This window comes from Chroicocephalus ridibundus, chromosome 3 (assembly GCF_963924245.1).
Source record: "Chroicocephalus ridibundus chromosome 3, bChrRid1.1, whole genome shotgun sequence".
Lineage (NCBI taxonomy): Eukaryota > Metazoa > Chordata > Aves > Charadriiformes > Laridae > Chroicocephalus > Chroicocephalus ridibundus.
Genome location: NC_086286.1, coordinates 26,725,711 through 26,749,487, shown reverse-complemented (window position 1 = coordinate 26,749,487; position 23,777 = coordinate 26,725,711). Strand labels below are relative to the sequence as shown.

General features: G+C 47.0%; 1 protein-coding gene across 1 annotated transcript in view; it reads left to right on the top strand.

The window, feature by feature from the left end:
- The window catches only part of VASH2 (vasohibin 2), a 37,366-nt gene that overhangs the window by 5,671 nt on the left and 7,918 nt on the right, over window positions 1-23,777 (top strand). The window contains exons 2-6 of the mRNA XM_063328483.1: window positions 54-142; window positions 2,519-2,575; window positions 11,386-11,460; window positions 21,373-21,754; window positions 23,658-23,773. Coding sequence (XP_063184553.1) covers window positions 54-142; window positions 2,519-2,575; window positions 11,386-11,460; window positions 21,373-21,754; window positions 23,658-23,773 — 719 coding nt within the window. The remainder of the gene's footprint in view (window positions 1-53; window positions 143-2,518; window positions 2,576-11,385; window positions 11,461-21,372; window positions 21,755-23,657; window positions 23,774-23,777) is intronic.

Sequence of the window (23,777 nt, the reverse complement as noted above, 5' to 3'; positions counted from 1 at the left end):
CTACAGGGAGCGGTAACTGTCTAACCTCTTTATCTTTTTTTTCCTGTGTCCAGCCCTCAGTGCCGCCAGTGCCAAACTACAAGCTCTCCATGTCAATCCCAGAATGGCTCCAGGCAATACAGACCTACATGAAGATGCTGCAGTATCCTTCTCGGATGTGGTTTTGGGAGAGAAGGATGGCTTGTGCCCGGCATGAATTAACAGGGGCTTTACTGAAACACTAGCTGGTTGCGAGGGCTTGGGATCATTTAGGGGTGAAAGGACTCCTCTAAGGATTTGTGATAGAACCTGCAGCACTGAGCTTGTAACAGCAATCCTCTGGGAGATGTAATTAACGTTAAATGATACTGAAGAATTTAACTGAAGTGACATTGGTGGGAGTAGAAATGCTTATTTTGCAGTTGGTTTAGAGGATATTATGATTGGATCATGATGCCTGGAGACATGATATGGCATCTCATCATAAAGCGACTAAGGGAGAGCCAGTGTTGTGGCAAATCCTTTCTCCCTTTGTCCTGGCAATCCCCGCAGGCTCTCTGAGGACTGCCTACATGCTCAGCTTGCAGGGGGTGCTTGTTGTAAGGTTGGGGACAGAAACAGCTGTCCTGACCCCGAGGTGGACAGCCTTGCCTGTGGCACAAGAACTGACCGAAGGAATTCCCCCGCCCCTGTTGCAGATGTCCCACCTCGCTTGGGGGGTTCATCAGAAATGTACACATCTATCCCGGCTTCCTATCACTGCCCCATGCCTAATACCCGACTGTTTCTGTTAATGACAGAGAATCTTGGAGGAGACGGTTCCTGGCCCAGATGTTGCTCTTCTCTCTGTTTTCTTTTTTTTCTAAACTCTCCCTTTTTGTGTCTGTATGGGTGTGTAAGCAGTGGGGGTGAGGAATGAATGTAAAGTCCTGGTAAGGATTAAGAAAGGATATGGGTGGCAGCTGGAAGAGCATCCAAAAATAGCAGGCGCAGTTAGCCTGCTGGGGAGCAGTGGCTGGGATCAAGGCGGCAGCAGGGGCTGGAGCCGCAGCAGCTGCTGTGGGGAGGCAGGCTGGGGCCAGCCTGCTCTGTGAGGGGATGGCACGTTTCTCTGCTGCATGTCGGCCACTTGGGCAGGACAAGAGGCTCACTGCTCAGTGGAGTTGTGCCAGAGAGGAGACCATGTCACACAGAGCTCCAAAAATTATATTCCCCTCCTTTTTTTTTTTTTTTTCTTTTCCCCAGTGGTCTTGAAATCCTAAACTCAGCTACATAGCAGGAGCAGGCCTTAGGCACAGGGTTTGGATCTGTGTTCAGAAAAGCTTCAATGTGAGCTGGGGAACAGGGTCTGGACTTCCTTTGTGGGCTAAAAGAGGCTGTATGCTTTGTTCAAAGCGCTCTGAAAGGGCCTCATGAATTACGTTTTGAAGGCAGGAGGGAAGCAAAGCCTCATTTCCGGAGAACTCTGAACTCTAATTGAAGTCAGTTCAGAGCATCCTGGTGAGAGCTGGAGTTTTTATTTAGACCGTGGTTATACAGCCAGCAGCTGTGCTATTTATGCCTTGCAAAGTACCCTTTGCCTCCGTGGGGGTCACCTGTTTCTGCCCTGGTATCACTACCACAATTTTGCTGGTGTAAATGTTGTTGTGGCTGTGTTGGTGACAAGGCTGGGGAACAGATTCAACTGGAAAAAGCACCTAGCAAAAATAAGTGGATGATGGGATTTTTTTTTTTTTAAATTATTGTGTTGTTGGGGTGAGGTTTTTTTGTTTTTACTGGACAGATTAGTTGTCCTCATCAGATTTACTGCATTACTGCTTGAACAGCTATGCTCAAGGAGCAGGGAAGAGTCTGCTTTTGGTGCTGCTGCTGCTGCATAGTAGCTTGCACTCCTAGGCAAGTGGTTCTGAGCTTTGGTTGATGGGTGACTGTCTGCTGGCATACTTTGTGCTGAACTCTTCTCCTATGCTCATAGTGTTAACTAATGTTCTTGAGTTGCACTTATTTCCATTTCAATTGCATTGTATTTTTTAGAAAATGATTTATATTTCATGGATGTAAAAGGATGCACCTGCCGTGCTTCAGACCTACAGGTCATACGTGAGCGATGTGGCTGACCGAGTTAAAAACTTAAAAAGGAAATCAGTTCTTTCAAATCACGAAAGATATTGATTTGTTTGGCTTGACTGTAAAAGCTTCTTCTTGCCCAAATAGAGACTTTTTTTCAAACTTGTAATCTAATAGTGAGTGGGACCTAGAGGACATATGAATTCATAACCCCCAAATGCAAGTGTTGTTTTAGACAAACAATCTTTCTCCTTGACTCTTCACCTAATGCCAGTTAATATGTCATATTAAAAGACAAGTGAAAAAATTGCTTTATTTCACATGCCAGGTTTTCATCTCTGTTGAGAGTCAATGGCTGTTAACTGCTTGTTTTATGTTTCAACAGGAAATCAGAACTGAAATTCACTTTTTGGGCATTGTTATTTTATTGTTTGACTGTTCAAGTTACTTTCCTTTAACAGACAAAATTCAGATACAATCACACGGGAACACAGTTCTTCGAGATTAGAAAAACCAGACCTCTAAGTGGGTAAGTGTCTCTGGAAGTGGTCTAGTGCCCTTGCTCCATATCATGCCATCTGATCACCTTGAACATTTAAGCACCGTAGCACTATGGCATGGGAGGGCTGTCTCCTCTGTGCCACAGCTCCTCTGTCTGGGCCAAAACTGTGTGTTGTTGTTGCCTTTGTAAGGAGGGTCCCAGCTTGCAGCCAGGTGGCAAATGGAACCATCGAGAGCCAACAAGTGGAAGGGCTGGTCTTGCTCAGCAGCTGCGTAGGAGCTGCATAGCTGCAGGCCAAAACTAAATGCACAGGGTTGGGAAAACTCTTCATTCTCACTTGTTGCTGTTGGGTTGGGAGGGCTCAACTGCTTTTATGGAAACTATGTAAGTCCTGATATTCTGGTTGCGCTGTAATGCCTTTACTGATGGTAGGAAGAGATCAACTGTGCAAAAAGCTGCAGGAATTTTCACGTCTTCTTAGGTGCAGTCCTTTCCCCTGGAGGATCACAACAGACCATTCAAGTCATGGCCTTGCTTCTCCCATTGCTGCTCATCTTGCCATTCCTTCCCTGAGGTGGACTCATACGCTGGTTGGCGATGAGTTGTGCAATGCAAGTACGAATGTGTGCACAGGGAGCCTGGCAACAGAGAGCGGGGATCCCTTGCATGTAAGAACCGCATCATACTTAGGACAGCTCTTTAATAGGACCCAGTAAATTAGCAGGTTAAGGCGGGATGTGATGTTGACAAAATTATGCTTTTATTTTAGGGTGAAATTTAGATAAGCAGATTATAATTACTTCTGTTGACTGGCCTGTCTCTAGCTCTCCCCAGCTGCCTATTATTAATCTAATGGTCAGTCACTGTAAATTCCAGTCCCCATCCCAGCTCTGCACTTCAGGTTTTCATCTTGCTGACAGCAATCTTTCCCACTTCCTTGCTTTATGTAATGTTCGCTGCACTGGTGGAACTAGTTTAGAAGAAATCTTGTGCCTTGAATGATAGATGGGTTTACAGAAGCTTAAACCAATTTTCAGGCTGGTCACTCACTTTTAAATTTGTGCCATTACTTTTTTCCAAGGAACTGGAGGATGAAAATGAATTGTTCTCAATACTCACTGCTTGAAAGGTCGGCGTCCTCCTGGGCTGGATGAAAGCCTGGCTTACGAGGATGGTACTCTTTCCTGGAAGGGAACCAACGTAGTGCTCACTGCTGCAGATGCACCCGTGGCTTTGGATCCTCTCCTAAGTGGTACCATTTCCTCTGCCTTAGTGTTTGCTTGGGGATTTGTGTCTGACTTCTCTCCTTGTCCTGTTGCTGTTAGGACTTCTGTGAGTGACTTAGTATGTGGTGGCAGGACCTCTGCAGAGATAAGGAGAGTCCCCCTGGAAGTGGTCCAACCCCTTGGGGCAGCTGCTGCCAACTTGCCAGGCACAGTTGCCTGCACCTGGTGTATGCAGGACTTACACAGCGTTAAATCTTAAGACATGTGCTGCTTTGCTCCTTGACCTGATGGACGGGAGTGCTAGGAGTAGTGGAGCTGTTAGGAGCGCTTAGCTGCCCAGATCCTGTCGTGTTGCAGCTAGGCTTGAGTGGTTGCCCTGTCTTGATTTCTCCAACTTTGAGAAAGGGAATAACATGTTGGTCGCCCTGTAATGTTGAGGTGTCCCTGAAGGCTTTCCTTTCTTTCATCTGGGGTGTGTGACTGTTCATACCAGCTGAGGATAGCTTCTCTTGCAGTTGTCCTCAGTGATTTGTTCTCCTGCTGACAGGCCAGCTTTTTCATCAGAGCTGAAAAATCTTGCAGGTGTGAGAATTTTTTCCTGGGAGGTATGTTCTTCTTTGCAAGAAATCTGCTTCCAGTGTGTGACAACAGGCGTCTTGTGCTGAGGCAACAAGTGCTGCTCTGAGCAAGTTTCTGTGATGTGAAAGGCCTCGCTTGCTGCAAGACAAAGTTTGTATTCACAAGTTGATCGGGCAAGATGCTGAGTGCCGCCAATTGCTACCGGCTCTTGGAAGTTGAGGCTGTTCCCAGAGCTGTGATTTATTGATATTAAACATATTGCTTATTTCATAATATGAGGGCTCAAAGCTAATGAAAGTATTATGAGATCTTTGGCAGCCAAAGAGAGAGCAGTGGCTGGACACAAAGAAGCTGAGCACTAGATGGAAATTGAATATTCATAAATTCATGTGAAAGTGTCCTAAAGCAGCTGGGGCATATTAATGAGTTTTTCTATTATGGAGGACTAGATATTATAGAGATTTACTGTCAGCATCAGTGTGATGCATGAGAAAATAAAAATGCCTGGCTGCGCTTAGGAAGAGCAGCATAAATTATCTATAGGAACTCATAACATTAAGGGATACAGGCTTGCTATAATTCAGTACTTATAATCTTTCTTAAGAAAAAGTCACTGTTAGCTACCAGCTTGCTTCTAGACTGCCAGACACCCTGTGGCTTTGTCTAGACTACAGATAACACTTTTGAAAATGTTAGATTTCTGTTGGCGTAGCTGTGTGGGTCGAGGTGGTGGAGACATGATCCTGCAAACTGTGTGGTATTCCTGTTGTACTGGCAAACTGTGTCTGAAAAAGCATCTTAGCTGGCCTGAGTTTGCTGTATTTGCACAAAATCCATATTTACAGGTGTAGCTACATCCACCATAGGGTGCATTGCTAATAGTATACAAGGTATCCTGACCTGGGATGGTGTCCTTTACATGGGCTCTGTGATGTACCATTTCATACTAGGTAGGTAAAGGCACCCCGTGGAGTTCAGCTCTACTGATACATGGTATGTGTGTGATGTGTTTTCCCAGACAGGATTATGCTGGCAAAACCTACATTACAGCTTTTGTCAGTACAACCATTTTGATAAAAAACATCACTGTTAATTTAAATAGTCATTCTTTAAAACTCCCAAGCCTAGATCATGTACGAGCTTTAGAAAAACAATGTATTTCTGGATATCTAGTAATATCTGTAACTGTGCATTCAATGCCAACAAACTTTTATTACTGGATTTACAAAGGAGCAATAAGCCCTCTGCAAGCTTCTGTTCTAGGATGCAGGCAAGAGACATAATGAGGAAAAAATATCTTTGTCTTCCACAGAGTATCTGTGGAGGTTGTAAATAGGTGCGGTATTGTGCTGTTCCCTCCAGTTAAGTGCCAGCTGATCGGTGGGACCCACAACTGAAGCAAAAGGTGATGTTTGGGTAGGTTCTGGGGACTTGGAGAAATTACAGCTCAGAAGCTGCTCTGTGACGATGGAGAGACATTCAGTGACTGCAGATATAACGAGTAATCAGTTGCAATAAAAGAGTGTGATAGAAGCAGTCACGTGGGAATGATGCAATCAAATAATAGCAAAGGGGGGAGATGGAAAATAATACTGTTTCAACACACTGTGTTATTAAGGAACCCTGATGGAGCTGTAAAGAAAAATGGGCTCATACCATTTCCAGACAATAGACTGCAGAAGGTATTTGAACAGCCGTTTCTCTTGCACAGAGACAGAATGTTACAGATATGGTGCTATGTTCAGCATGTGGTAGAAGTGCTTTTGCCATTGAGAAAAACTGGTTTTGAGAAGATTCACGAGAGCAGTAGCTGCTCCACTGTTTTATCTCCTTTTATTCCTGTTGGTGCCTTTCACTTCTCTCTTTGCTTCATTGGAAAGAATAAAACTGTCAGGAGCCTTAGAACTTGGGAGAGGGAGGTTTTATGGACCTCATGCAACTACCTAGGCCTAGGGAAGGAGAGCCTAATGGAAAATGTGCTAGAGGATGTCACTAATTCAAAATTTACTGAAGTCTGTAGGAGTCTTTCTGGTGAAGATAATGGGCAACCTCTCCTCTTAAGCATGGTCGTCTCTGATGTGGCTCTAGTGTCATGGGTGCTAGCTGGTGAGATCCTCCAGTTTTGGGCATGCTAAAATGTTTGAAGCTTTTTCTAACCCGTATATGAGATTGGATCCCCTAGTGGGCAATGTGGGAGCAAAAGGAATTTATGGCTGCCCTGAGATGACTGCAGTCGCTGCCATTTTAAACAGACAGCATCCAAAAGATGCAACCATCTCCTCTATGGGCCTTCTCTTAGTGCAGAAAGCAAAGGAGATAATGCAGGTGGACTTCTGATAACATTGAAAAGAATTTGAGTCAATTTACGAGGGAGTATCACCATCTGCCAAGGACTACATCTTGAGGGAAGAGCGTGCAGCCTGTTAGAGGCAGAAATGTTCACTGTGGTCTGGAATAGAGATCTGCCTGGCAGACTTTAGCCAGTTGTGTAAATGTCATGAAGAGGGAATTTTTGACGGTAGCAGTCTTCAAGTTACTGGAAGAGATGGGCTGCCCCTGTGCTCACTGGGGGTCTGTGGAGAAGGTGGCTTTGGACTAGTTTGCAGCTAACTGTGACACGAGATGGACAAGTAGTGCGTTAGAGTATCATATATGTAGCGTCTGTTCAGGTAACTGGAAAGATTTAAAGAAAATCCCAGAAACAAAGCCTGCTCAGGCAGGGAATTGAAATGTTTGATACTGTGTTTTAATTCTTTCCCCCTTTCTTTAAATATTCATTCACAAGTTTAGTGGCGCAGCCTTTCCGGTCACAATTAACATCTGAGACCGGGTGGTAAGAATTCAGGAGTGAAAGAAAATAGGGAAAGGACAAGTCAAAGAGCACTTGTTAACTAGTTGTTTTCAAATGAGCTAGATGCTCTCTTAGAGAACTGACAACCAACCTCCAAACCATTAATACTTCTGCTAGAGGGTGTGGGGAGGATGGGTGCTCCTGTTGGAAATTGGGAAAGGCAAAGATACCATCCTTTTAAAAAAAAAAAAAAAAAAGAGGGACAAGATAAGTTTAGGAACAGTTTGAGTTTATTTGTACTTTCAGGAAAAATGCTAGGGCAAAGTGGTAAGTGATAGGCAACATGAATTCAGTTTGGCATGGTTTGGTTCTGATAATTTCCTTCTATGAGAGTGTAAGTGCTTTTGTCAGTCAGGGAGGAGTTCTGGTTGTGATAATTCTTTGCTTTAGTACGGCTTTTGTCAGCCTCCAGATAAGGCTGCAACCTTGAGACTAAATAGAAACTATTTTGACACAAGGACCCAACCTGGTGAAAAGCAGCACCTAGAAAGTGGTATTTAACCAATAGCTTGCTCTTGCCTAGCAGAGGTTGGTAGTTGAGGTGTGCAGTCTCTGTCCCGGGTCAATGGTTTTTCATTAATGGTATGGATAAGACTAATTGTTTGCTAATAGGTGTGCTTTCTCGTCCAGGCCGGACAAGGTGACAAGGCTTTGCAAAGTGGAGTTGGGATTCAGAGTGATCTCCAAGGGTAAGAGAGAACTGGGCTGGTACAAACAGGAGGTATTTGAGTAAGGGCAAATACAGAAAGGATTTGGGAACCGCCAGCTGTGGGAATACACAAAGGAGAACAAAAAGCTAGTTTTGCACAGATGGAGCTGATCTTAAAAAAAAAAAAAACAAAAAAAAAACAAAAAAAAAAAAAAAAAACAAAAAAAACCCAACACTGGGTTTGTAGCAAAAAAATACGCTGAAAGCTGGACTCAGAAGGAAATTGGTCTGTCTGTATTGGTGTGGTGGGCTCAGCTCAGGACTGTGAAATGCAAGTCAGTTGAAGAGAATCCAAGACGAAAGCAATAAGCGTTGCCCAAGGTCTAGAAAACATGACCTAAGGGAAGATTTGGGGAGAGAAAAGAGGGGTAATTAAAAAGAAAACAAAAGAAGAAGAAAAAAAACCTGTCTGCTTTCTCATGTTTACAGAGGAGAGGGTAGATTACACTCTGTCGTGTATACAAATGTCAGTTGCAAGAGGAGAGATAATAAATGGTCTCCATGCCCACTGTGAAGAGCCAAAATATCTTCCAATTTAGATTGCAAAAAAGGAAATATTTTCTTTAAACATTAGGGGACCTTCTTAGATGCAAGATTAAGTATAGGATAGATTAACTGTTGGGTTCGTGAGCTTTTGAGAACCCAGTTAAAAGTAGGTTAGAAAATTATCTGTGAGGAGTGATTTAAATTTGGCTTATACTACCTTGCACAGAGCGGTGGCTTGGGGATCCTCCAAAGGCTCTGCTTCCAACCCGAACATGGGGTTTAAGGGCATGCTTCATGTCAAGCTTGTTGAAAGCAAAAGAAAGACTCTCTTGGTGGTTATTGAACTGGGTCATCCGCATGAACCCTGTGGTCTGTCTTGCAAATGCAGAGGAAAAAGCAAAATGTTTGCAGCATATTATTCCCCAGGTCACTGGGATGGATGTGTGCAAGGTCGTGACCTGCCCTGTGGGTGCAGATGGATGCCTGTTTGCTGACCATTGGTGGCGCTTCTTGACCGATGCTCCCCTCGCACAAATCCTCATCACTGTCATGGTCCAGAGGCTGTGGATGTCTGAGCTGCCAGGTCCCAGGTGGCCACTGAGCACCTGCTGCAGCTCCTGTACCAGGGTGCTTTGAGCAGGTGGGACACAAGGTCTTCTCAGGGTCCCTGCTGAGCCCAGCTACCTGATGATGCTATGTAAAGGGAAGGGAGGGCTGCTGCTCCCTTCCCTCAGAAGGGACAGCTGAGGTACCCGTGCACTAGGAGGCAGTGTGGTTTTAATCAAGCAAAATGCCTCTCCTGTTTGATTTAAATCTGTTTCAATAACTATATAGTGTCCTGGAGAGCTTTGCTTCAGAACTAGCATGTATGTGGCTTGCAAACAGTACATGTTAAATACAATTTAGGATTTAAATAGCGTGAGTGTTGCTGTGACAGATAAGTTGGTAGTAATTTGACTGCTCATTTAGGCCAATTATTTTGAAGACTCCCTCCCTGGCTGTGAAGTCTTTAATATTATCTCCATGCTGACAACACCTTGAAATCCTGTCAGCAATGAGCTTATAAAAGCAGGTGTTAGGAGGCCTGATGCTGCACATGGTGACAAGGAAGCACCAGTGCGGTTACTGTGTTTGGCTGCTGGCAGTGGGGTGAGTGCAGGTGTGGAGCTGAGGAGGAGATGCTGGCCCTGTCCCTCAGACCACGTTAGCCAGACACACACCACACCAAATGACTTGAAGCTAAACAGCTTTACGACTTGAATTTTTTCCTGCCTCTGATACACATTCATAATCAGCTGTGACCTTCCCCCCTGCCCTTCCCCCATGGAGTTAGAAGATAGGAAATTCAGTGGATTGTCTTGTTCGTGGATACCTCCTAGATGTTTTCTGCATGTAGCATTTCTCCGGACGGAGACGGAGCTTTGCAGTGGCTACTGCTGCAATCAGCACTGAGGAGCCACTGTGGGGTATGAAGGGGCCCCATTGTGTGGCCTTGCCGGAGCTGCTCCCTGCTTCCAGCAGTGGGGTTTCTGTGACCGATTGTGAGCACGTAGGAGGCAGGCTAACTAATTTGTCTTCTGTACTGCAGGCAGAGTGTAAAGGGCGGTTGTTTACAAATGAAAAGATAATTTCTAACTTGGATAAATGGGAGGTGGAATGGCTGTGACAGGCTGTAATAGCAGTGGAAGCTGTATTGCTATTTGCAGTCAATACAAGGTTCAAAATGCATGAGGTGGGTGAATTAGAAAGTGTGAAAAACAAACTCTAATGGTTTCAGATGCATATTTTCATCATCTTCTCTAATACAAATATTTTTATCGTTTAACATTGTGCTTCCTTAGAGTAGGGATCTGTTTACAAAGCTCTCCTCAGGGGAAGGATGTGGATAGAGAAGACTTCAAAGCAGAAGTCATAGAATCATTTAGGTTGGAAAAGACCCTTGGGATCATCGAGTCCAACCATCAACTCCACTCTACAAAGTTCCCCCTTACGCCATATCCCTTAACACCACATCTAAACGAGTCATCCTTTGGTTTGGTTTTTAGCTTCTTTTTTTTTTGTTTGTCATTGAATATGAATCTTCTGGCCTTTTTTTTATCTCCTTCCAGTTATAGTATTTCAGGATCTGCTTGTGGAAGGGGATAGTATACTTGGTTGGTTGACGATGCGGCGTCAGCCTGGCATGACAGCTTTCTCAGCTGAGCTGAGATTAGGTTGCTTGTTTCTCATTTGAGTGTTGTCCCTGTCACATAACTCCAAAGATAAAAGTACAGATTGTAACTATGTGAACTTGCAAGATCCTGGGCATGCACGGTTTCCTGCACTCCTGCGGGAAATCCCATGTTTTTTACCACTTTGCCAGTCCACGGGAGATAGGGAGCAGCAGCAAGATGATAGCTCAGCTTGCAGTGGTGTGAAGTGTCAGTGTGGTAGAGCTTTCTGCAGAGCAGACTTAGGTAAAAAGGCATTAAATTCTTGACTGCACCTGTAGCTATAGACTCACGGAGGCATTTGTAGCTTTCAGGGGACCATCATGTAACCATCCTCTCTCCCCTGTTTTTTCCAGAGAAGAGTCAGGGTTATTTTGAAAATAAGCTAAACTTGGTCCTGCTGTGGGAGCTTGCATGTTTGCCAGCTTCTGCAGCTCAGCAGGGCTTTGTGTTACAGTCTGAAGTGATGCTTGTGGAGTTGCTGGAGAGGCAGAGAGAACTGTATTCATCCAACCCATCTTCAGAGGCTGGAAGGCACTGGGATGCCAAACATTTGTTTTGTTTTGTTTTTGTTTTCCCTGTTCTCCAGAAGCCAACACAGTTCTGGCAAGTTGCTGAAGAGAAGAATCAAGTTCACCAGCACTTGCTGAGATAAGAGCTGGAGGTGCCTAGCTCTCAGTGCATGAGAGGATCCTTTGAGTCCTGTCAGCTGCTCTAACTGAAAGGACTGAAAACTGTGATTTTTTTTTTTTTTTTCTTCTTCTCCTCTGTCCTAGGTTAATGGAGACAGCAAAAGAAATGACCAGGGAGTCCTTACCTATCAAATGCCTTGAAGCAGTTATCCTGGGGATGTATCCTTTCACGTGCCTGTGGCTTTTTCCACTGCAGTGCTGTTTAATATATTATTGCCCTTCCCAGATGGTGCATGAGATGGTCACAGACAAAGGTGAGTGCTAGTAGCTCGGGGAACTGCTATGGTATTGATCAACAAGTTGCCGAATTGCTTAGGCTTGTCAATAGGAGCTTGGATGCTGTGTGCCCAGTTCCTAAGCGTCATGCTCTGGCCATACTGACTTTGCCTCCTGCCCTGGTAATCTGCATAATGGCAGGATCTGACCCAAAGTGCCCAGATAAGTATCTGTCTACACAGTCCCTGTTTTCTTCATTAGTGTTTCTGTGATGGTTATTGTTGGAGCTTGGTAACACCTGAGGAACGCAAGTTCCATCCTGTGTTTGTCTAATGTTTGCATGGCATTGTCATGTTAGTTTTTGTCTCTCAGCACGCATCTGTGCTTTGCGCAGAAACATATGCGTATTATAGTTAAACATTTAAGCTTTACCGTAACATAATGCTTGCTTCCTATTCAGTCTTAGAAAGAAAAACCAAGAAAACTTTCATTTAGAGACTGACTCGCTTCTTGACCCTCTTGTGCTGTGACTGACAAATCAACCTGCATCATCCTAAAACGCTAGAGCAGGGCAACGTAGGGTCACAGGAATAATTGTATGCCTGATACATCTTACCACCACTGATCAAGTTTGATTTAAAACCAAACAAAAACACAACCCGAAATAAACCCCGATGCAAACCAGCTTCTGGCATGTCTCTGCGGCATTTTGCGTGCTGTTGCTGCCCCCTCTCGTGGGAGAAGCATCTGTCAGAGCCCTGCGGGTAGTGCCCAGTGTTGGCTCATGAGGGGATGGCTACTGTGGAGTAGGAAGGGGACACGGGCTGAGCAAGTGTCATGTGTGGTGTGCGAGACTTGATGCCGGATGCAGCCCCTGCTGTGCTAGGAGGTCTGTGGTGTGCACTGGGTGCTGTTCACAGCTCCCCATGTGCCAGGGATGAGGCTTCAGCTCTGAATCTGAAAGGTGACTCTGGTTGACGGGGCTTCCCCTGCAAATGCTGGCAGGGTCTGTGTGCAGCTAGAGGAATGGGAGTCTTGGGGGTTTGATGTCAGCAAGAGACTGAAACTGGTGCTGTCCCAGAAACAGAAATTATGTCAGTGGATCTGTTGTGCTTGCCCTTGTGTCAGGGTTGTGTCCCAAACTATCTGGGGAGCAAAGGGGTGGGGTAAATAATCCCCAGGTGGACTTGATGCTGCTCTGCAGTACTGATGTCAGTGTGGCTTCTAATGCTGTATTTCTAGCACTGAACCAATGACTCCATGTACCGCACAAGCAGAGCGTGATTAATGGCATACAGATGACTGTGATAACCTAAAAGTGTTCTCGCTGATGTAAAAGTTTTGACTGTTTTATTTTCTTTTGGAAAGAGGTATTTTTCTACTTGCCTCAAACCTGACTTTTGTTCAAAAATTTTTATTTTTTTTTTCCACGGTGAGGGAAACAAAATAGTTGAAAGCTATGGTTTATACTATTTGGTGTCATCTGAAGTTTCTTTGCATCCAGAGGGACAGGCTTGAGAGGTAGATCTGTGCAAATGTCATGAAATTCAACAAGGCCAAGTGCAAGATCCTACACGTGGGTCAGGGCAATCCCAAGGACAAATATAGGCTGGGCGGAGAATGGCTTGAGAGCAGCCCTGAAGAGAAGGACTTGGGGGTGTTGATTGATGAGAAGCTCAACATGAGCTGGCAATGTGTGCTTGCAGCCCAGAAAGCCAACCGCACCTTGGGATGCGTCAAAAGAAGCGTGGCCAGCAGGTCGAGGGAGGTGATTCTGCCCCTCTACTCTGCTCTGGTGAGACCCCACCTGGAGTACTGCGTCCAGCTCTGGAGTCCTCAACATAAGAAGGACATGGACCTGTTGGAGCGAGTCTAGAGGAGGGCCACGAAAGATGATCAGAAGGCTGGAGCACCTCTCCTATGAAGACAGGCTGAGAGAGTTGGGGTTGTTCAGCCTGGAGAAGAGAAGGCTCATTGGGGAGACCTTGATAGCGCTTTCCCCTACTTAAAGGGTGCCTATAGGAAAGGCAGGGAGGGACTCTTTATGAGGGAGTGTAGTGATAGAACATGGGGTAATGGTTTTAAACTGAAAAAGGGTAGATTTAGATTAGGAAGAAATCCTTTACTGTGAGAGTAGTGAGGCACTGGAACAGGTTGCCCAGGGAAGTTGTGGATGCCCCATCCCTGGAAGTGTTCAGGGCCAGGCTGGATGGGGCTTTGAGCAGCCTGGTCTAGTGGGAGGTGTCCCTGCCCATGGGGGTTGGAACTGCATGATCTTTAAGGTCCCTTCCAACTCTAACCGTTCTATGATTCTTTGGACTTTTAAGATTTGGATGAATCTTTCTGTCTCTAGATAACTACTTTAAAAACAAGTTTATGAAAAACTTTTTTTTTTTTTTTTAATTGAGACGGCTTAGGCTGGGGGGGAGGGTATGGGACAGACCTGCCTTCCTCTGACTTCTGTTTGCTGTCTTGAAAACCTCCTGTGTGAGAACAGGGGCTGTCTGCTGGGGTTCTGGTGCCGTAACAGATGCATTAAAGTATTTTGCTTGAGGTGTGGACATGCACAGAGTGTAGCAGTGGTGAGTGATGGGCCGTCTGAATATGTGTGTTTTGAAAGTGGCTGGTATGAGGCCTGTGCAGAACGTCATGGTGCTGTGCTGCGTTGCATGTGCACCATGTGGGTTTTGGGGAGGCATCTTTGTAACAGCACATGGGGTGATTTTTCTTAGCTGTGAGATTTTGATCTTCAGTATTGCCCTCTGTTTGTGGATGCAGTGAGGCCAGCAGCTGCAACTTGCTTTCCAAGGTAAGGTGGTTACCAGATAAGAGATGCGCTTACTCTCTCCTGAGTGTAAAACCAATGTCTTCTCATATGCCTGAGCATCCGTGTGTGCGTGTGTTAACCTCTGGTTCCCTTCTCTGTCTCTGGAAATAAGGTACTGCTTGTAATTTGTGTGCTGGCAGGCTTTGCCATGTTGCTTGGATACCGAAAAGAGCACAGCCCACTACAGCGGACCCTCGGCGTGAGCCTTCATTCAAAGGTCGATTTGCACAGAGCAGCTTAGCAAGATGTCATTTTAATTGAGCTGCTTGCTGGCTCATGCAATTGCCTTTTACTACGCAACTTCTTATAAAATGCTTCTATAATCCCTCTTGGTGCAGAAATAAATTTTGCATAATTGCCTTCGCACTAGATCTTGAAGCGTTTTTAGAGAGCAATGAGTTAAAATACTGAGCTACCCTGTGTATATGCCCCAAGGGAGCAGCTGCTGTGAGATGACCAAAAGATCATACAGATCTTCCAATATTATTTTGCAGCAATCTGCACGGATCTTCTCCATGTAGCTGTCTGAACTGGCCTTGTATCTCTGGCTTGCATTTTCTGCTTGTCAATGCCTGACCAGAGGCATTCCTCCTGCTGTGTTCCCTAGGGCATTTCTCAGTTCAGTTGTAAATCAGCTGAGTAATGGTGCGTTCAGCCCATTCTTTCTGAGCAAGGATTGAAACTTGTGCTCAAGAAAGGGAATAGTAAACCAAAAATTGCCAAGGTAATGTTATCTGTGCTGTATTCACTTTATTAAAATAGGGAGGGTAAAATATCAGAGGGGGGAGGGAAGTGGCACGATGCATCCATCCTCTGGGAGTCTTGCAGAGCATCACTGTCTGCGTCGGGTGAACAGAACACGCTCCCATTGCCTTCAGCGTGCCTCTCCCAGTTCATACGAGGTAACGATCAGACCCATGCAGTGTATGAGACCTCCCCCTGTCCAATAATATCATTAAATGAGGAAGAGGAGAGCAGAAGTGCCTCAGGAGGGAGAAGTGATTTAATAGCTTCTGCACTATGCCTTCTGCACATTTAATCAGTGGATGATATTTATCACTGTTGGAGACCTGGGCCCATCCTTCTCCTGCCTAGCAGGTACATCGCTGGGCTGGGACCGAGTGTTTTCAGTAAGGGGGAGAGTTTCCTGCAGTTATTACAGGATACTGATGCCCGCACAGTGCCCCTCTGCCTCCTGCATGCTTGTCTGCAGCTCGAGTCACTTGCTGACTGAAATACAGGCGAGCAGGGTCCTGCTGAATATCTACAGCCCCTCTGGTAGCTGGAAAGAGCTGGGAGAGAGTCTATTCCATTGTTGTGGTCTAATCTTAACCACCTCAGACTGCAGCTGGGCACTGGAGAACAGGCACCACAAAAGGAGTGATACCTGCCTGGCAGTCCCGCTTTGGGAGGCTGAGCCAGCTGCTTGAGCCGTTCCTTCATGGGCACTGGGGCTGCTGAGGGGAATATGGGCTCTATGTGCAGATGATATCCAAATGTGGGCTCAGTAGCACTCTGCCTCATGGTAAGCAATCCCAAACCTGAGATCTTGGCACTCCTGGAGCCTGTGGAAAATGCCATTGGACTCCAGGCTGTGGTTGGAAACTTCTCCGAGTGTTTACAGCTGGTGGTCGGAGGCCCTCTGACATTGTGAGCAGTTGCTTGGAAAAACAGCTCTTCTGTTTTTGCTGTAGACTTATCTGATGGTTTTGAAGCCTGAGGTCTATCTTCCTCCTGTTCCACCTCCTCACTCTGAGTTAGCGGCTTCAACATTGCTAGCATAAATAAAACTGCCTCCTCTCTTCTCTCAGTCTCCTGTCATTCCCTCCAGCTTGCTTGTGCCCTGTGGCAAAGCTTGCTGCGATGGCTCAGGGCGCCTGCTCATGCTTCCCCAGCCCTTGCAAGCAGCAGGAGAGGAAGGGACCAGACACCCTATGTCTTTCTGTGCTCATCTCTACCGGGCTTCAGCAAAAAACACCCTTGCTGGGCTCTAAGACATGAAGCATTGCAATGTCATCTTTTCGAAGTTAAATAAGGGAGAATTTCAAACTAATAAATAACAAATTGATCAGCATAAGCAGCGCAATGGGCATTCATTTGCTCAATATCAGGTTCATCTGGCTTTGTCTTTTTTGTCTTAAGCTTTGCAAGGCAGAGTGGGACCTGTAGTGGGGATACCAGAAGGTGTCAGGCATGATGCTGGGTCTTCCAGCAGCTGTAGGAGAAGCACTTGTGACTGGGTATAGGGACAGCTGAGTGCTTAGACCTGCTCAGTCGTCACTGTTGGCAGGGTGGTCTGGTCAAACAATTGATGCTGGCAATTACCTCTGAAACCTGAGAATGTCCTTGTCTTTTTCAAACTGCTATGGGCACGCAAGGCCTCGCTGCACTGACTTACATTTGGGCTTTTTTCTTTCGGGGCTCTGAGGAGGAGGGTCTCCCCACGTCCCCTGCCTCTGGCGGTCTCTGCAGCTCTGGGTCCCTGTTGGTGTTGCAGGGAGGAGGCACGGTGCAGGGATGGCACTTGTCTCCTCACCTGCTGATAGTGTACCACTTGCACAGTCGCTGCCTGTCATCTTGGCAAAGTCACCAGGTTTTTTCCTCCCAGCTATACTCCTGTTGAAGCTGGTTTAGATGCAGGTGGGTTGAGGTCCCCATGGCATGTCCCCTTGCCTCCTGTTCAGCTGGCTGTGGTTCATAGCGGTGGTGGGAAAACTGCTGGTGGCAAGTAACCTAAGCTGACCTAGCCATGGGGAGCCAGCTGCTGTCCGGTGGGTGCTATCAGCTGCTAAGACCTATTTCCAGAAATATTCGAAGACTAGAGCCACAGTGCTGGCAGATGGAAAGATCCTGCTCCAATTATTTATTAATGATAAGGAAAAAAAGGCAAGAGAGAACATTTTTTCTAAAAGTTGCTGCTGGCAAATAAACAAGGTGAAGGGCTTCAACTGTCTCTTCTGGCTGGGAACTGCTTTGTGCTCTGCAGTGGAGGCACCTGTGTAGGGAAGGGTCTGTTCTGGGGGTAGATGCTGGGGCTTCTTTGTTAATAGAATTCACCAGGAGGTGGGGTAAAAAAAAACCGCACGAAACAAACCACAGACAGGCATTGGTTGAGCCGTTGTGTGAGTGTGGAGACTTAAAGAAAACCCATCCAGATGCTTTCAGCTCCAGAGTTTTAAAACCAAAGGGTTGACTCAGCTAACACCTTAACTCTCCTTTTTCTTTTGAACTGACTAAGAATGCTACTCCTCGCTTGCCCCACTGCCCAGGAAGGTCCAGGTGGTGGCTAGAGTGCAGGTTTTGTGCCCCAGGTCTTGCTTGTATTCGAGCCTGGGATCTGAATGTCTCCTAAGTATCCAAGCTAGGTTGTGCGAGAGCCTGGGTGGTGAAGGCAAGGGGACTACAGGAAGCACAACAACCTGTGGCTCAGAGGATGATGTGCTTGTGTCGACTTGCAGATCTGTAGGAGCTGCATGCTGGCACGGGAAATGAGGCGCTCTCTACAGGCTGCTAGCAGTATTGGTGTGCTCAAGAAAGCCTACTTGTTAATAGAGCCATACTGGTTTGACCCAATGGCCTGTCACCCCGAAGCATGTTGTGTGCTTTGGGCCCAGTTCTTCTCTCGCTACTTTGAATCAAACCTGTCTCTTTCAAATCAGCCTCTTGGGGTACAAGAGCAGAATTTATCGGTTGCCTAATACGTGCAGCCCTGACTGGCAGGCGCTAGTGTCTCTGCAGGGTGGAAGAAATTGAGGTTGAAGGGCTATTATGAGGCTGCAGAAAGGTTGAGAGTCAGGGTGGGCAGGGTTTGGGAATCTCCGAGGGATGGGGATGTGCCGTACTGACCCATTCCCATGACACCCTGGTGGAGCTCTAGGTATTGTCCTTGTTCATTTCTTGGGTGTAGGGGAAGAGAAGGGATATTGGGGCAAGAGGTGGCCAGCCATGTTAGTGTCCCTCTTGTGTGATCTCCAAGGAGATCAGCATCTCTCAGTGCTGTTTTTCTGCTTTTTGAAGACGTGGGATCGGGAAGCCACCGAGCTTTCGTTACAGCTGCTTTTGCCCTTTCCTGTTCTGCGCTGCTTCTGTATTGTGGCACATAATTTACTCCCTGACTCTCCATCCTGCAGTTACAGTCCCAGCTCAAAAGTGTGATTACAGCTGCGGCATTGCTGTGTCATTGCCTGTTGTTTGCCACAATACGGCTCTCCCTGGGCAGAGCAGAAAGGAAAAGAAATAACAATGATGCATGGATGGAGGGGTAGATCTGATGTGCCTTTCCAGCCCGTTTGCTGTGTATTTCATCTCGGGTGGGGACTCTCATTAACTAGTCACTCAGCAGAAGCAACCCGTACCTAAAGGTTAATTTCCACAGCAGTTGTTGCTGGGTTATTTGATGGTGGGTAATTTCCGTCCTCAAAAGATTCTTTTACTCCTACTCAGTATTTAATGAGATTAAATTGCAACTTCTCCGAGACCTTGTGGCAGAAGTGTGTATGTGGCAGGTGGCCACCAAAGCTTTATGTGGACTTAATAGAAAGGCACTCAGGGAGCAGAGAGAAAACCCTTTCATAATGAGGGGGAAAAATAGTGGTGATGTTTGAAAGCTTCATAGGTATTAATAAAAGATACTGCTTTTTCAGTTACACAGAATGATAAATACAATGGGCTTCTGCAAGAATCTGACTGTAGGACACAAATTATTGTAACATGACTTTGATGTACACGGGATGCTCCTTTTAAGGCCTGGAGCAAGGTGACCTTTTAAATGAGAGGACTGTAGGCTGAGTTTTACAGTTGATATAATGGTGCTGGGCCCCATTCTGACCTTGCAGTGTATTTATAATCTTTAGTTCTACCAATGGCGTGGGGTTTTTCTTGGAGAAGCTAGTTGTAACGCAACAGCGATCCAACAGGACCACCGAAGGCAACAGAGCTATTTCTGTTCCATGTCAGTGTAGTTGGTATCAGGGTGAGCTTTGACAATTGCTGCAGGGTGCCCATGTTTGGTGTAGGTGGGGCAGCAGATGGGCAGAGGTGGGCACACGTAGCCTTGGCTGGGTGAGGAGTTGGGTGTGCAGTAGGGAGGTCTGCGCTCTGCTTTGCACGCTTGGCCGGGCTTACTGTCATGCAGATACTGACGTGCACCAGGAGCTGAGCCCATAGTGTGGTCTGTTCCTATACCCTCAAATACACTTTCTCCAGACTGCTAAAGCGGATGACATCTAGCACTGAATGCAATTAAATATGTTTGACACGAAACTGAAAAGCTTCCCTGTGGCTGTTACGAAAGATTTTTGCCAATGTGTTTTTTCTTGCCTTTTTTTTTTTTTTTGTACAGAGGTTTAATTCGTTATTCTTGTCCTCACATTCTGGGCAGTTCACAAATCTCTTACTAGTGGGTTCGTGTATTCACCTGGAGGGCAAAAGTTTGAATATATAAAATTCAACAAGCGTCAGGTAGGTGAAATATCCCCTTGAAAAAATGCTTTAGAGACAGATGGGAGCCGCTGGATGCTTTTCCTGCATCTCTGTAGAGAGAAGAGGTTAAATGCGGGGTGCGCGCTGGGGGTCAGCATCCCGAGGAGTTGCACTGGTGGTGAGGTGGGGTGCCAGGCTTGGCAGAACCAGAACCAAGCCCGAATTGTGTTTTATGGTACAAAGGCTTTTTGTGTTCTTAGTTTCCCAGCAGCTGTTGGGCAGCCGTGCTACGCAGACAGGGGCGGAAGGCTGGTTGCGGTAACATTTCAGGGCCTCTCAGCTGTGCAGCGACTCTTGTTTCACTGCTGTTAAGGACTTCCTTTTTGGGCATGGGTTGGGGTGAGGAGGGGATGCTGGAGATCCCCAGAGCAGGACTGGTCTGAGCCAGTTCCCTCAGCTCCAGTGGGGACCGATCCCACTCCTTTCTTCTTGAGGCTGCCCTGATGCTATCCTGGCAGTGCTCCCCCGTGGGCCAGAGGCACTGCTTGGACTGACTGCCTTGGACATGTCTGCGTCTGGGGTTGGCTCTGGGGTTACAGCAGGTGCCTCTGGCTGGAGTAACCCCAGGCTGGAGCATCTTGCTGCAGCCTTTTCTGGTCATCCCTCCTCCATTCCCCGGGCGTGGGTGGGGGTCTCAGCTGCAGAGGGGAAGGGCGCCTGCTGTCCCAGGGGCCGGGTGTCAGCATGTGGAGCCAGGGTTTCAGCTGTCCGGGGATTAGCAGCAGGGAGCCACGTGCAACGTAGGTGCTGACGCAAACCTGCTTGCGTGAGGGAATCTCAGTCTCTCCTCCCCTTGGCACAGGCCGGCAGCCTCCCAAGGAGGTGACCCGGGACCACGCGTAGTTCCTCGCTGAGATCATCTACTATGCTGTTACGGAGCTTGGCCCCGGCCTCTGCACGTGGTGCATTTGAAATGGCCCGCCAGTGATTCAGGGGACGCATTTTGCTTTTTAAAAGCATTTGTTCCTGACCATATCTCTGTGCTTATCTAATTAATTATCCGTCTGGGAGCTTTACTTTGTTCATCTCAGCAATGTGTTACAAGGATAACAGGCAAAACCACTCTTGTGTGAGGCGTGGCCATGCCAAGGGCCAGTTTACAGATGGAAAGGCAGACTGACACCCTGGACAGGAATTCAGATTTTGTTATACTGTTTGAAGACGTGGGAAAATGAGGATCAATAACCTGAATCGTACCAAGCTCTGACATGGGAGTTTGGTATTGATATCAAATGGGGGAGTTCCCACAGATCTGAGGAGGATGGTTTCTCTTCTGGTGTGCTGACCCAAACACTGTTCTGTTTTTTTCCTTCCCCTCAAGCATGTTTAAGAGTCAGGCCCTTCCTTGTCTGAACCATTGCATCTTATTCTCCAAGCAGCGAAATAGGCTTTGGCAGCATTGACTGTTTCTGGGGCACAGCGAGAATAAATTTGTGTCTGCAAGAAAGCATTTATCCTGGCAGTTAAAAAAACTTGCTAAAGATGTCTTACAGGTGTAATTGTGTGTGTTCTCAGTGCTGTTGTTGCCTTGATGCAGTCCACACCAGATACTTAACGAACGGGCAGCCCTCTGTGGAACGATTCCCCATCAGCTTTAAAACCCACTTCTCAGGGAACTATTTTCATCATGTGGTGCTCGGGATTTACTGCAACGGCCGGTACGGCTCGCTGGGCATGAGCAGACGATCAGATTTGATGGACAAACCTCTAACTTACCGAACTCTGAGTGACCTCATCTTTGAATTTGAAGAATCCTATAAAAAGTACTTGCATTCAGTCAAAAAAGTAAAAATTGGATTATATGTCCCGCACGAGCCGCACAGCTTTCAGCCCATTGAGTGGAAACAGCTGGTCCTGAATGTATCCAAAATGATGCGCACAGAAGTCAGGAAGGAGCTGGAGAAGTTTGCCAGGGATATGAGGATGAAGGTAGGTCTGTGTGCCTGGGCGGTGGACTTGGAGGCAGATGTGCCTAGTCCTATCCTGCAGAGGTTGGTCTTGCTCCATGTCAGCAGACTGACCCCGGCCTGAGATACTGGTGATATTGGGTGGGCTGGGGGGTGTGCTTACATCTGTCTCGGTGATTCTCCCACAGGGTTTGGTGTATGTTCAAGCCCTTATAGCTGTGTTTTAGTTCAAAGATTTCCCCTTCAGCCTGGGAAACACTTGAAACTGTACTTGTCCCTGGCCATCAAAGAGCTTTTGCCTAGTTTGCCTTTCTCACCAACTGTGGAAGAAGGTGGCTGGGAAGAACCAGTGTGCCTGGGGCTGATGGGGAGGGTGGCCTGGTTGCAGGGAGGGATCTCTGCTCTTTGCACCTGAGCTGCAAAGGATGCCACGGGACACCCATGTCAGTGGTTGCTTTTCCTTGCAGGGTATGCCAGTGGGCTTGCCCTGTGCCACCTGATGCTCACCACCTTCAGCTAAATCACAAAATAGGACATAGAAGGGGTGAGGAAAGGAAATCCCTGACAGGCTGGTGCTTCCCTCACTGGCTGGTTGGACTGAAGAGCCCAAAAGGAAATGATGGGGAGACAAGGCAGGCTGCCAGGGGGCTGGAAGGTTTGGCTGCCCTTGCGGATAAGGGGTGTCCCTGACCGTGCCTCTAGGGCTGCCATGGGCAAGGAGCTGGTCGTGGTCATGGTGGAAGGGGATTTGGTGACTTTCCAGCCTGCTGCTGGCAGCAGGAGCAGAGCAGGTGTGTTGCTAAGTATGGGGCTGGCTCTTGTGGAGAGGCATGCGGCATCGCGTCCAAGTTATTCTGGGTTCCCGTCCCCTGCCCTGCTGAGGAATGGCTCCTACGTAGCAGCCGCGTGCCATTTTTGCTGAGACACCTGCCCCCTCACCCTGACCTTGAGATGAGTGTCACCAATGGCATTGTAGCCCCAATGTCCTGCCACCACCTCTCCTGCCTTGCCAAGATGTTTTGAGGGCCAAGTTGTACCATACTGTCACCTTAAGCACGTGTGCTTGATTACAGATGTAATGAAGCTTTTTTTCCCCCATCTTCTCTATTCATGCACTTTTAATACCATCTGGAGAGCAAACAGCTGAAACAGGCTCCAGTTGAAGAAGTCCATACGTATGGATGACTTCCTGAACTTAGTACTTGCTTTTGATAGAGGGACCAGCTCTGTGAGTGTGCTGAGCTGTGACACTGGGTTCAGACCTGGCAAGTGCCTGAAAGGCCAGGACCACAGCCCTGAACCCTTGAAGGCTGAAGGCCCTGCATCTGACTCTTCCCTTGAGTTAATTCAGAACTTGAGCCACTTAGTTCACAGGGCTCCTGTAAGGGGGCTGACTTTGGAGGATCAGGTTTTTGAAATAGCCTGGAGTGCGAGTGTCATGCTGATGGACTTCTGAGGTTGGAGGGCCTGGGGGATGCAGGCAAGTGTGTGAATGGACAGGAGACTTACTGAAAAGTCCCACTGTCACACAGAGTTCAACTCCAGCCTGAGAGGTGATCGCCTCCGCAGAGAGGAAAGCTGGAGAGAGCGATTTGGCTTAGCTGAGGCTCAAAGCTGTTTTTCTTATCTCTTGCTGTTGCCAGCTCTGAGGAAAGCTGTGGATAAGGCTCTCTTTTTCAGTATTTAGCTGGGAACTGAATTGGTGACACCAGCTAACTTTTGCAGTGGGCCCCTGAACAGCTATCACGTGGTAACAGCTTTGGGTTCCTCCTAACCTGGGCAGGGTTTGAATAAGCTCCAAGGGACTGAAGGCTCTTTGTGTGCTGTCCCCACTACTGTATGAGGCCCTTTATTTTTATTTTTTATTTTCGGTGAATCGTTGCCTTTATTGAATGCCTTTTCCTTCCCTCCCCCATCTCTTGCAGATTCTGAAACCCTCAAGTGCCCATTCTCCGATGAAAGAGAGATCACGGGGTAAGTCATTGTCCCCTCACCGAAGGCAAGCCAGCCCTCAGAGACGGGCGTGCAGAAGAGATAAATCGTGA